General features: G+C 51.1%; 1 protein-coding gene across 1 annotated transcript; it reads right to left on the bottom strand.

Moving 5' to 3' along the window:
* Nucleotides 1-81: 81 nt before the first annotated feature.
* TBCEL (tubulin folding cofactor E like) lies at nucleotides 82-12,974 on the bottom strand. Its single transcript, XM_084274857.1, has 7 exons — nucleotides 12,830-12,974; nucleotides 10,487-10,626; nucleotides 7,947-8,128; nucleotides 6,815-7,071; nucleotides 5,665-5,791; nucleotides 5,125-5,241; nucleotides 82-883 (listed from the first exon to the last, which is right to left on the bottom strand). Exons 1-7 carry the CDS (start codon nucleotides 12,960-12,962, stop codon nucleotides 565-567), a joined length of 1,275 nt encoding a protein of 424 aa, XP_084130983.1. The 5' UTR covers nucleotides 12,963-12,974; the 3' UTR covers nucleotides 82-564.
* Between the last annotated feature and the right edge of the window lie 191 nt (nucleotides 12,975-13,165).

The following is a 13,165-nucleotide window of genomic DNA, read 5'->3' as shown; positions in this document are numbered from 1 at the left end:
ACCTGAGCTCTGGATCAAGCGGAATACTGGTTTAGACCTTTGCAGTGGACTCGAGTGCAACAAGAGGTTGAGACAACACCCAGCTGCAAAAAAAAAAAAAACCCCAAAAAACTTCAGCAAGCTCGAGCTACAGTCAGATAGCTAGGCCACAGGGTGCTCTGGTGGAGCCAAATCCCCAAAAATTTAGAAAAAGGAAAAAAAAAAGGTTCAAATTCTGCACCAACCGATCCCCTCCCTTATGGACCCTAGCATTCCTTAGCTGGGACAAATGACCATTCATGCCAAATCACGAGTATACCGGAGCGTCAAAGGAAACATCAAGGTATCACACACACAGAAACACACGCACTGAAGTCGCTTGTCACCTCCAGGTCACCTGCAGCCGAGGGCAGGCACGGTTCTCACATCAGGGCACCTCCTCTGGGCCATGAAATCACCTGCTACAGAAACACAACCAAAGCTCAACCGACCGAAATCAAACCCCTGCCAAAACTCCTTAATGCATGTGTGAGGGTGTGTGGGGCAGGCGTGCGCAGGCGCCGGCGCTCACAGGGTCAAGAGAGGTTACTTCATTCTGGGTTCCACGTAGATTTTATCCCCATCCCGAATGCCGTAGGAATGCAGCGCTCGTGAGCTGTACTTCATCTCCTCGGGACCAAAAGGAGCTTCCTGGTCCAGGTAGAAGAGCAGCATGTTGCTTGTTGACAACTGCACCACAGTTTTTAAGTGCTTCTTCAACTCTGCCACAGTCTGATCAAGACGGATGGACATCTCTTCCACCTTATCCTGGAAGTGAACCTCCACCTTCACGCTGCTCTGTGGCCGGAGATCCACGACTGCCAAGGGCTCCAGCTTCCCATACTTTGTGACCAGCTCATGATACCTGGGAAGTTAAACAAGGCCAGAGTTACGGTACAGATGCTCATACAGCTGGGGCACGTCTTCCTGTTGCATGTTCCGGTACTATCCTGCTTCAGCTCCCAACATCCACAGGCACAATAAGGCTGCAAAGTACAACCAAGCCTCTGCACAGAGAGCACGGTCACTGGGGGACAAGAGGGTAAGGACAGATTCCAAGGCGTGATTCATCTCAAGCCCACCAGATTTTTGGGAGCTAAAACCAGCACGCCAACAGCAATGAGCTGTCCTCATCCTCCGTGTCAGTGACTAGCTGGCACACGGCTCTTCTGAAACATCTCACAGCTCAGCCAGCACTTTGCTCAAGTCTGCTTCACAGCAGACTGACTTCCAGACATTCCTGCTGTCTTCCACAAGGCCATCTAGGTCCTCCACTGAGGGTGGGATCACCATGATGACCGAGACAAGGTGAGCTGCCTTGGTTTGGAAGCCAACAGCACACTGGGCACGGCTTGCCAAGCACTCCTTCACACCTACTCTGAGCCAAGCTGGGAGTTTCACTAGCAGAGCCACACACTCCACCCTCACTTCCTCCTTGGAGCCAAGTTCTCCAAGTGCCTCCACAGGGTCCATCCCAGGGAGCTGTGCCCTGCAATGGAGAGCCCATCTCACCCTCCTGCTGCCTTCAACGGGTTTGGCTCCGTCAGGCAAGGCTGCATCTCCCCTGCCCGGCTGGGAAAGAGGCGATGCAGCGAGACAAAACACAGCGTGACTGAAATGACAAAGGCTGAGGGGGCTGCTGGGGGAAGGTAACGTTTCAGAGGCCTCTGCTGTGTGCTGCACAGAAAGCTCTTTTTGTTCCCCATCCCAGCCTGAGCTGAATGCGATCGGTGCTGTGTCACGGCCCCTGTCGAGAGATGATGGGACCTGGCAGGGCGGGTGGCCCCTGGGAGCCCTGCTGAAGGTGGAATGTTCCTGGAGAACAGCAGCCCCTCTGTCTGCAGGGAAATGAGGTAAGGGCCACAACGTGCTAGGATTTCCCCAGTCCCACGGACAGAGCAGGCCTTCGCTGGTGCTGAGTGCCCAAAAGCAGGCTGGTGCCCTCCTCCCACAGCCACCTGGGACAGGATCAGGCCCAGGTAATTGGAAAAGCAATGAGCACTGAGAGGAGACAACGTTCTCCCCGTATTTTACCTACTGGGTACTACCCCCAGTATGAGCAGGTGCTAGGCAGCCTGGCTCTGGCAGGCAGGACTTCTTCCATAGTGTGGGTGCCGCTGCTGACCTGCATGCTGCCCAGGAGGACTGCCACCCTGAAGGAAACTGGGATGCACAGGGCTGATGGTGGGGAGGGTGTAAAGAGGGGGACAAACCTCCAGCACACTGACAGACAGACGTACCACGAGTGGGCTGAGACTCCCCAAACCCACGCTGTGAATGTGTGGAGGGTCAGGCATTGCTGTCTAAATTTTTCTCGTGTAGAGGAAGGACAGAACAAGGCTCACAGCCTGCAGAGAAAGTCAGGAGTCTGCATGGCTGGCTTCCCTCAAATCAATAAGGACAAAAGCACACTGCTCCTGAGGGGCTTCCATGCCCTAGAGACTTCCCTCATCAGCACAGGCAGCCTGGCAGGCGCTGGCTGCCAGAGCAGAGGATGCTGAAGAACGGAGCCTGGCTAAAAGCGCCTGTGATGCTCTGCAGATAAACAGCAGGCCAGACAAGCAGAGGACTCATTAAAAACCCACAGACACAAAGACGTCACTCCAGAAGGCAGCCAATATCGGATTGTCCGCTCGGTGCTCTGCTCCAACCCACGCCATGCAGAGGCAGAGCCATCCCTCTGCCCCTTCCCTGCCTCTCCCGTCCCTTCGAGCCGCAGCCCACCGAGATGCAGGGCACAAGCAGGGCTTTGCTGTGAGAGAGCCTGCTGCTCACTGACTGCATGTGGCAGCCCAGAGCGTGGAGGGGGCAGCTTGTGCTCTCAAGTTTTCCCTGCCCAAGTGTGACTTCTTCCTCTGCTCTGGCAGCACTGCAATGCAGATGCCATACCCCTGGCAGCAACACGCACCCGTTCCGATTAGATCCTAATTAGGAACCACCTTCTGAGAGACCTCGCCAGATCTGGGAGCAAACAAGGGGAAGCTTTAGTCACACACACACACAAAATCCCTCTGCAAAGAACACCAGGCTTCCCCTCCTACTGCTGTGCATGGGCCCAGGAACCAAACCCCATCCCTCAGCACCGGGGCTGCTCTCAGCTCACCTGCAGCCTCCTTAGAAAACAGTCCGGAGCAGCACACAGCTCCTCCAGGAGGGAACAACCCTCTTTGGTAGCTGCACAAGTCTCTTGGAAACGCTGCACACATGAAGGGATTCAGACAAAGAGCCCATTGACCAGGAAAAGGGTGGTAGCACTGTTTCAAGGTTAAGAAATCAAGAGGGGGAGGCAATTCTCCTGTGTCCTACCAAACAGCATAAAGCTCGCGTGTTGGGCAAGGTCAGCCCAGCTTCCTTGGATGGGTGAGGTACTAGTAATTTCCTAAATGAGCTGGAAACCATCTCCAGTGGTGTGTAATCACACAGGTGGCCAAAGTCCACGTCCTAACAGCAGCATCCTGCATGTCTAAAGCTATAGCCTGCTGTGCCCTTCTCGACAACACACAGGTCCTGGCCATGCAAAGCATCTGTCACCGCAATACCCAGAGACACAAGCCCGTCAGGGAACAATTCAGAGCCTGCCAGCTATTTATTTACCTTCCCTCCAGTGTGCAAACCCTTCCTCCTCTGGACAGCACAACCGCTTCAGCAGGCCTCAAGGGCTACTGGCACCCTAGTTCCCCCCTTGCAAGTCTGCAACCAACCACACTGCTTCCAGCGCGAGGGGCTGCCTCACCTCCTCCTGGCTGGTTTTCCAGGTCAGCCCAAGCCCCATTGCAGTGCTGGGTTCAGCTGCCCTGCTGGGCTCCCCTTCTGGAGCCACAGACAGAGGCATGCAACCGTTTTCTTAGAAATAAAAGTGTGATGGAAAGTAAGTTGTGTTGGGAGCAGCAGCACAGGCTCAGGGCCCCTGTCTCCCCCCTTCCTCTGCCCTGTGCTCTCCGCCTCTGCTGCTATCCCTTCCAATGTTTCTTTCCATTTTTCTGCTTCAAGGGCTTCTAAAATTACAAGCCAGGGCTTGTCCTCAGAAAAAGGCACAAGAGAGATCACCAGCTGTCTGTCTCCCTGACTGCACTGGCACCCTTTGCCTCTGAACTGACCCCAGTGTCTTTACCAAATACTATAATCACTGAACCAGTGGGTATTTATACAAAACGCCGTGCCCTCGCTGCCCGTGCCAGCCTGCCCGTGCTCTTACTGTCCTGGCAGGTTGCAAACACTGAGTTTCAAAGAAACAAGAGGCATTTTACCCCTAAGCTGGGGGAAACACTGACCAGCCAATGTAAACACTGATCGGACCCAGTTCGCACCTCTGCCATCCATCACAAGCCATACCTTTAACCTTCTCCACCTCAGTTTGTCCCCACCTCTGTCTGTGCCCCAGACACACACACACAGTCTCGTCCTACCCCCTCCCTACAATAGGGCTCCGAAGCTTTGCCATCCAAAAAGCACACAAGGGTTTTAGGGCAAAAGACACGTAAATGCAGCTGCCCGATGCTCCCTGATCCTTCCTCAGCCCGTTAAGAAGCAGTAAGTAGATGCTGGCACAGAGAAGACACCAACTGAACAGCATCTGTCAAAGTTCATTAGTTTACCAAGATTAACGGATCATTGGGCAGACTTGTTTGGCAAAGGAAAACCATCAGCCTGGCTATCTGCAGGCCTGAAAGTGAGGAGACAGCTTCCCATCGCCAGTCCCATTCCACACACCAGATGGTCAAGAGAATTAGATGCCCCGGCCTGGCACCAGAGAGCACGGTCTGTACTGGCTTTTGGGGACTCCCAAACACAGGTGGATTATGAGGCCAGCCATCAGGGAGGCCAGGAAGCAATGAAGATCATGAACTGAACAGTCATGTTGTTTAATGGCACTTGACGTGGACACTCTAAGACCGAATCTGACTCAGAAGTAATTCTACAAGTCATCAGACAACACTCTGGTATAATGACATGAACTAAAACAGATTGAGGAAGGCAGGACAGGAGCAAAGTGAGGGATGTTTTTTCATGGAACAGCTAGTCTGCATTCCCCACACCACACAGCATCCTCTGTTCTGTCACCTTTCCTTCTGCCCCGCTCTCCATTCCATAGCAAAGCATTCCTACCTGAACGGGACTTCTTCCTCTGGGAACTCCATGTAGTAACGGATGAAGAATCTCTCAGAGTCCTCCCTCTCCCCATCGGCCACGATGCTTCCGTTGAGCTTGATGATAGATGGCAACCTGCATGCAGACACCAAGAAATACGGTCAGCGAGAGGAGAAACAGAGACAGGGTGACTAGACGGTCACCATCAAAGGCTACCACCCCCAGGAGAAGCCTGCTGGGCAGCTTACACCTTGGTCCCCTCAGGAGAAGGGGCAAGTTCCACACAGTTTCTCCACACATGTTGAAAGCTAAGCACGTGCAGCACTGCACCACACGTATGCAGCGTGTGCTCGGGCACGTGTGAGACTCAAAAACACTCTCTGAGAAGCTGAGAGGTCAGACTTAAAATTTCTGCTACTCCCACTCACCCCCACAACAAAAAAAAGCTCAAATTTAGACAAAACCCCATCTCCTAACAGCCTCTTTCTCCTGGTACCCACTCCTGGCCATTCGCTGCCACGTCACGCTGCTGCGGAGCGGAGCAAACGAGCAACAGACCTGGCTATTAGCAGCTTCCTGCGCTCCTCGGTGGTGTAGGACTGCAGCAAAGGGATTCCCAGCAATTTCACTTCCTCGAGCTTAGGGAAAGAATTTAACTTGTCAATGTCTCCCCAGCAATGCAGACCTGCTCGGAAGAAAAGACTTGGTGAGGGGAGTTTGGGGTGCAGCACTTTCCTTCCCTACAGAAAGAAATAAAAGGGAAGAAGTTCAACACGCTCCTTGGGATCCCTATTTGACTTTCAGCTCCCAAACCACCTCGCCACACAGAATCCAGAGCTCTTAAACGCCTGGCATCCAAACTGCACACCTACTTACCACAGGAGCGCTTGCTCCTCGGTGAGCCAGCGCTTTCAAATCCAGCTTAACAGGCTTTTCTCCCTGCAGTCAGCTTTAAGCTTTCATTATTGGGATTCCTCGATACTTATGTCGCAGAGCATGTTAATAAAGGACCTTGTACCTCGGCTAACACTTAACTACCACCTGCACAGCATATAAAGCTGTAAAGAACAAAAGATGATGATGCATTAAGTACTCCTGAAGAAGAGCTTCTGGCATAGGTGTCACTTCAGAAACACGTCCCAGCCTTCAGGAGCTGCCCTGCAGCTCCCTCTCTCTGAGTGTGGGGTGCCCTTCCTGGTATGCCAAATGCTTATTCTCTTTTGGGGGTGTTGACTGAAAAACTCTCTGGGGCTGAAGCGTAACAGCAGCCTCAAGCATGACTTACAGTAGGCTTCCAGTAACTGAGCACAAGATGACAGCCAGCTTTTGCTGGTGAACGCTCGGTCCTTATGTGCCACATAGCCATGTATCCACTCATTTTACCCAAGATAAAACAAGGAGTAAAGGCCAGTGGGATTCTTTCCTTCCCTCCACTGCCAGACATTCATTTATCCTTCTCCAGCCAGCAGCACCCGAGACAGGGACAGGAAACAGAGGGGAATTACGAAGGTACAAACAAGCTCTGCCAGCTCATTTGGAATAACCACTCTGACTCATCCTTCAGACACCGACTCACTACCAGAAGCAGCAGGAAAAGCCCACGGAGATGGGCAGGATCCTTTCTTGCCTGAGAAGCCGCCATCCCAAGGGGAGGGTTTCAAAGAGCCACTCGAACAAGCGCTGCCCACAACAGGCGTGCGGCTCTCACCTGACTTGTGCAGATTGATGGAGCGCAGGTTGGGGAACAGCCTTGCTAGGGAGTCTGCCGACTCTTCGATGGTCGTGAGGTTGTTGTTCGCCAGAATAAGAGTGTCCAGCGATGGAAACATAATTCCCAGCTTTCGAATTTCAGTCCAGTCTTGAAGATTATTGTCAGTTATGTGGAGTAACTTGAGAGACTGACAGCAAACTGGAGAGCAAGACACTGTTTCATAGTCATTAAGGCACAGGAAGAGCTCCTCCAAGCTGTAAGGGGAAGAAAGATCATATCACTGTCTCAACGTGCCTTTGGAGATGGCTGACATCCCAGGTACAGGGACACACACACACATGATCTTAACACAACTCTCTCTAACAGCTCTTATGTGATTGGAAACCTTGGTGTCAAGAAGACCTTTGGGCACCCCAGAGTGTTTCAACTACATCCCTGCTCCCATCCCAAAACTTCCTCCACAGACTAAGAACACCTCTAAGCACCCCAGCCTCCCAGTATGAATCATCATACTGGTTCTGCCAAAGATTCCCTGTAAATACAGTACAGGTGCCACTAAGTCTTCAGCAGCTCTCCTAACCCCAGGGACGCATACGCTGGCCACATGGGATATACTGTGTGAATCATCTCCGCTCACAAAACTGTACGGAGAGGAGTCTGTCATCAAAACGAAGCCACTGAGGCCATCAGTGGAAGCAGAATGCCACTGCCAAGGTGGACTGTGGCCAAGCCACAGAAATCAACACTTTTGCAGAGAAAAGCACGATGACATATTACTTGACAAGGGGCCAGACCCTCAGCCTTATGCCCCATTCAAAAGCTATTAGCACAGGTATGCGCTGCCCCACGTGCTGCGGTGACTCAGAGGAAAGCCTGTCAACTCCTCTGCTGTTCAGGTGATGATCCATCTCTGGTATTGAGATTTGGATGGGAAGTCCCAGGTTGTGCACTGCCACAGCGGTTCAGCTTTGAAGACAATATAAAGCATTCATCCAGCCAGTTCCCAAGCTCCCAAACACATCAAAATTCCCTTTTTCCATTGTGTTGGCATTCTCACACCCCTCTCATCCCTCATATGATCTGGTAAGCCCAGGGAGCGCCCCTTTCTGCACCCACTGCCCATGCTTACTCTGGTAATTCCTGCAGGATTGTGTGGACTGTTTCCCAGGAAGCTTTGCTGTTGTTGAGCACGAGTTTGCGAACACCGGCGAAGGACCCAGCACACCTTCTCTCTAAGACAGACAAGCTGAGAGGGTTGGAGCTCAGGTTTAGAAACTCCAAGTGGGGAACGTTGGACACGATTTTACTGACCTAAGTGGGGAGGGGAAACAAAACAAAACAAAACAAGGAGAGAGAAAGACAGACATGTGAATCAGTCAGCAATTGGACCTGATGCAATAATACCCCATTTCCTAGAAGGGGACCCTTCAGAATCACTGTGATAACCAGTCCAAACGTTCCAGTCATGCAGGCTGGGATAACTCACTGTGTATATAAATGTGCACCTGAGGGTAAAGTACCAGAGAGGGGAGGAAGAAAGAGCAAGAAAGAGAAAGGAAAAGCCAGAGATGATGATTGTACAGCTCTGGGATACACCACGGATCAGGGTACGTGCTGGCCTAGAGACAGCTGCTACACAGGAAGAGATGGGAACAGGTTCTTTAGACCACCAGTTTGTGGTCATCTATTAACGACTGTGTAAACAGAACAGGCAGGCTGCATCGATTCATAAAGAACACATCACATCAATCTAACCCCCCTCTTCAGCTAGGTAACCAGTAACTGGGTTCAGTGGGAAGTGGGATAAGGGAGCAACAGTTGCAGAGGCAAACTGGGACAGTGCTGTAAGAAGAATTCGATAGCAGGCACACTGAGGGAGGCTTCTGTGGAATTCTACTCATTAGGTTTTCCATGACCAGAGTAATTGACCACAATGTGTTTTCTTGAACTGCAGGGGTGCTACAGCGGGAAAGGCTGCCATCCCGTTGTGGTTCAAGATTAGAGGCCAAAGCAAAGACATTCAGAACCCATAAGACAGATGAAGGTCATTTCAAGAACAGTTTAAATGCTAACACTCAGGGAAAAACCTAGAAAATGCTCCCAGCTCAGAGAGGCCCTGGCTAGAGAGCTCCAGCTCCTGGGATGGGAGGAGATGGGGCAGAGCATGACACACACACAGGTCAGTAACAGGGGCCCAGGCACAAGCAAAGGGCAATTACCTCGTGAAAAGGTTGAATTCAAGTGTACCTGAGGCTGGAGGCAATTAGCCTGCCTCTCTGAACACCTCCTCTTAGGTGATGTCATGTTTTGGGCACTGTGCCTTAGGGACAAAGGGGACAAACATGAATGACATCAGGGCAGCAGAACCAACACAGGATTTAGAAAGATATGGCTGGGGGTGAACAACTGGGAGAACTGGATATTTTCAGCATTGGGCTGAAATAGGAAAAGGAGACACAAAAGTTCTTCTTCCAGAAGGACTGGCAAGGAATACTCCTCTGTGCCTGCTGACAATTGGGCAGGGAGCAACTGGCCTGAAGGGCAGCACAGGAGACTGAAGCCATAGTTTAGCCTAGGAGGTTATTAGCCCCGGGTTTGTGAGTGCCAGGGGTGCGTGGGGCTGTTTGCCAGACCTGAGGTCAGCTCTCTGAGAGCAGCACAGGGAGAGCAGAGGCAGCACCTCATTACTGGGGAAGGAGGCCTTTCAGACCAGACTAAAAGGAGTCAGGAGACACCATCCCAGTCCTGAGAAGATATGCCCTTTGTACAAAAGCCTCTTCCCTAGCTCTTAAGCCAAACAGGCAAGGCCAAGATCTCTCTCCCACCCACTGAGCTAGGCTAACAGAGAAAGAACAGAACAGGGAAGCCTCTCCCACTTCTGACTTTGTGACCCTTGGCCAGATCTGGGTCATCTCTGCAAACACTGTGTTTACTACCTGTTTAAAGACACAGGTGCTTGATGCAACAGAAGCAGGTGGTAATTTTCCTGTTGCCCATCCTGCTCTTCTCCACCTATCTCCAACAATCAACACATCTCCACCGCTACCATAAAAGTGGAATGACAGCCAGTGTGAAAGCGTTACCAGCACTCAGACTGCAATGGTTTGGCTTGTACCACACTGCATTTATGGGGCACGTTTCATCTGAGTGTTTCTGAAGATTTTATAGCAGCTCCTCAAATTAATTAATGAGGCCTCAGAAATATCCTTTGAGGTAATTATTATTAAGCCTGTTTTGCAGATAGAGAAGGAAAAGTGGCAAGAGAATAAATACCTTGCCCAGCACCACAGGCAAAGCTGGGAAGCAAATCCTGCTACTCAAACCTCTTCAGCTCTTACTCTGTTAAAACCCACGCTGCTCGTTAGCCTCCTGTTAGAAAAGCCAGTTCTGGTGCTTTGCATGGTAAAACAGAAGCATGAATTTGTTACCCACAGGCCAAGATCATGAGTCCTGAGGCAAATGGAACAAAGTGCCCAGATGGATTAAATTCCTCACGCTTACTGCCCCGTTGTTGTCAAAGGAAATAAGCACCAGTGGCAGGGATGAGAAAGAAGCAACAAAAATCAGCAATTTCTCCCCTTTATGCAAACAAAGTACTCACAACCTGCACCACGTGTGCAGCAATAGCCAGCAGAGCTACTCGCAGAGACGCTCCTGTGAGCATTTTACCTCATGCCAGTCTTCCAGCTTGTTGTCAGAGAGGTCCAGCTCAGACACGTGCGCGCAGAAGGCGGCGATCTCGTTCTCATCCCCGGCGCAGGTTATGCCGCAGCTGTTCAGGACCAGCACGCTGGGAAGGTTGAGGCGATCTGAGGCAGGGAATATAAAAGATGCCCTCTGGTCAGCACTGCCTTGCTTAGCTACAGAAGCTGAACACGAGCACAAATGTGACACTCTCCGGAAAAACAAACAGGGAAAAAAGGGAAAAATATATATAACCCCCCAAATCTCCCAGTAATTCCACAATGTACATGTATTTAAGGATCTCGGGGTAACATGGCTTTTATGACAAGTGAGTGACACCAGGGATTCTTCTCTGGGTCTGAACATGAAGTACCACTCGATATCAGTGACCTTCAGTCGCTGCTGCTGGCCACACCACAGCCAGGCCAGGCCAGGCCAGGCCTTTGTAGCTCGTAGTGTCTCATATCAGCTCTTGCCAGAACATATGCTTCTCCCCAGGCTGCTGCTGCTGCAGATAGGGTGCAGAACTGGGGGCACTGATAGCTGCACAGAGCCACGCTCCCTCACCCTCCCGTACTGAGCCCGCTTGAGGTTGGTAACACCAGAGCAGAAAGTTCAGCAGTCACATCCTGGAAAAACTCAGGTCTCTGCTCTGGCTTTCATGTTTCTGCTCTGGTTTCGTTCCAGCTGCTTCTCCTGTGGGTAAACACTCTCACACCTATTTCACAGAGAAGGGCTGTGAAGGGATCTCAGTCACAGTCCAATTTGTTAGAACCAAAACACGAGGAAGCTCAATGCTCTGGATTTGTAACAGGAAACCATGTCAATGCAAGAGATCAGGCAAGGCAAGGCATCAGTCTTAGGCTCTTCCACGTACATTACAGCCCCTCCCATCCTTCTGGAGCATCAAAATCTGTCAAAACTTAACAACAAGCTTCTCCCTAAAGAGGTGGCCCTTCTTCTCTCTCCCCGTTACAGGACAGCTACATGACTAGAAAGGGTTTCTAGCAGCAGACAATCACCTGGAGTGATCTGAGCTTTCAGGTTCCCTGGCTCATTAACATTCGGCTTCTTTAAAGGACAAATTAGTCATGCCACACTCATAACTCATGTCTTGGGCACATTTTCAGACTCAGCACCGTGCCCTCTTCTCAGCACCCCAACAGCTCGGGTAAGCAGGAGCTCGCACACAAGCGGAGAGGGCACTGACTGAACATCCCATCAAGCCCATCTCCCGTTCCCGTTAATTTTCTGTGACACACGGTACATTTTCTCCCCAGCTGAACTCAGGCCCTTTTTGCTCTGTCAAACACAGTTAGCATAAACCTCACCCAGCTGGCTTCCACGCCTGTTTTCCCCCCGGGGGCTGATGGAAATTTAAACTACTCTTACAGACCAAGACGGGCGAGAGGTTACACGAAGAAGGGGCAGTTCTAGTGAGACAAATGTCGAGTCTCAGGCTCATCTGTACAAACCAAGAGCCAAAGGCTAACATCAGAACGTGAGGGAAGACTAAAGAGTGTCTGAAGAGCAGGAGAGAGACATGGATTCTGCAGCCTAGGAGGCTTAAGGACTTACACGAGGAGCACAGCACTCAGACACACATCTGTCTGAAACCCCCTCGAGACAGGAAGGTCAGAGGCAAAGGAGAGAGAGGGGATTTCTGACTAGGTCAGCAGAAACAGGCTCAGAGAGCGTTTGATGCCTTGAGAAGGGAACCAAAGGAAACACAAATTCGAGTCACATGTCACAAAAGAAGCCTAGCTGGAGATCCAGCCACCCATCACTTGGATTGAAATATGCATTCGCTGGCCGCCGGTACCTGCAGGCATGGAGGCAGGCTGAGGGCACTGCATGACACCGCTGGCATGAGGACCAGCCACGAATATAAACAGAGTGCTGTGCATTTGTTAAGCCAACTCTATCAGAATATCTGTCACTGCAGCCGCTCGTAAAACAGTCAGCATGACTACTCTGAAGAAAACAAGCCCCAGGGGCTGCTGAACCCTCAAAACTCTGTGCTGCACGAGGCCTTATTTCCATTTTTCAGTGACAGCGTTCTCATTCTGTTATGTTGGCAGAGATGGGGGCAGGGAAACTGCCCTGGGTTTCTCTCAACCACGGCCAATTCAGTCGTCAGCTCAACTTTCTGTCTTTGTTAACTCTCCTCTCTCAGCTCTCCAGTAAGAAACACGCTACATTGCACCATAACAGGGTTTTTATTTTTAGTTAATCTAGGGGCAATTCTTCTTTCAACATAAGCAAGAACAAGCCAAGAAACAGATCTCACCCAGAACCCCCAAGACGCTCAGAAAGACCAGCACCTACCTTTCATAGGCGAGCCCTGTGGAGTTGCTGGGACGTGCACGCCCATGCCAGGTCCACGGCGATACGGGAAGTTCTCTGGGCTGTATTTTTCACAAAGAACTTGCATGAAACTCCTTCCACTGGGCTGGTCCATGCTCCCTTCTTGGACTTCTAGTTAACACAAAAAACAGAGCACATGAACAATCACCCCCAGGAGATTGGGAACACAGGACAGAAAGCGACCAGTCGGGGCACGGGTTGAAGTTGTGAAATGCAGATCAGCAGCCTAATAGGGCACGTTTCAAAGTCAAGATTATGGTAAAACATTACCTGAAAAGAAACCAAAACCAAGCTACA

This window comes from Gallinula chloropus (assembly GCF_964237585.1).
Source record: "Gallinula chloropus genome assembly, chromosome: 24".
Classification (NCBI taxonomy): Eukaryota; Metazoa; Chordata; class Aves; order Gruiformes; family Rallidae; genus Gallinula; species Gallinula chloropus.
The sequence above is the reverse complement of the archived record's forward strand: the minus strand, read 5'-3'. Positions and strand labels throughout refer to the sequence as shown.

Excerpts from the sequence above, each read along its gene's own strand:
- TBCEL (XM_084274857.1), bottom strand. The coding sequence starts at position 12,962 with ATGGACCAGCCCAGTGGAAGGAGTTTCATGCAAGTTCTTTGTGAAAAA. Across the intron at positions 10,627-12,829 it reads ACAGGGCTCGCCTATGAAAG|ATCGCCTCAACCTTCCCAGC; the intron begins GTAGGTGCTGGT and ends TCCCTGCCTCAG. Across the intron at positions 884-5,124 it reads GAGGAAGAAGTCCCGTTCAG|GTATCATGAGCTGGTCACAA; the intron begins GTAGGAATGCTT and ends TTAACTTCCCAG.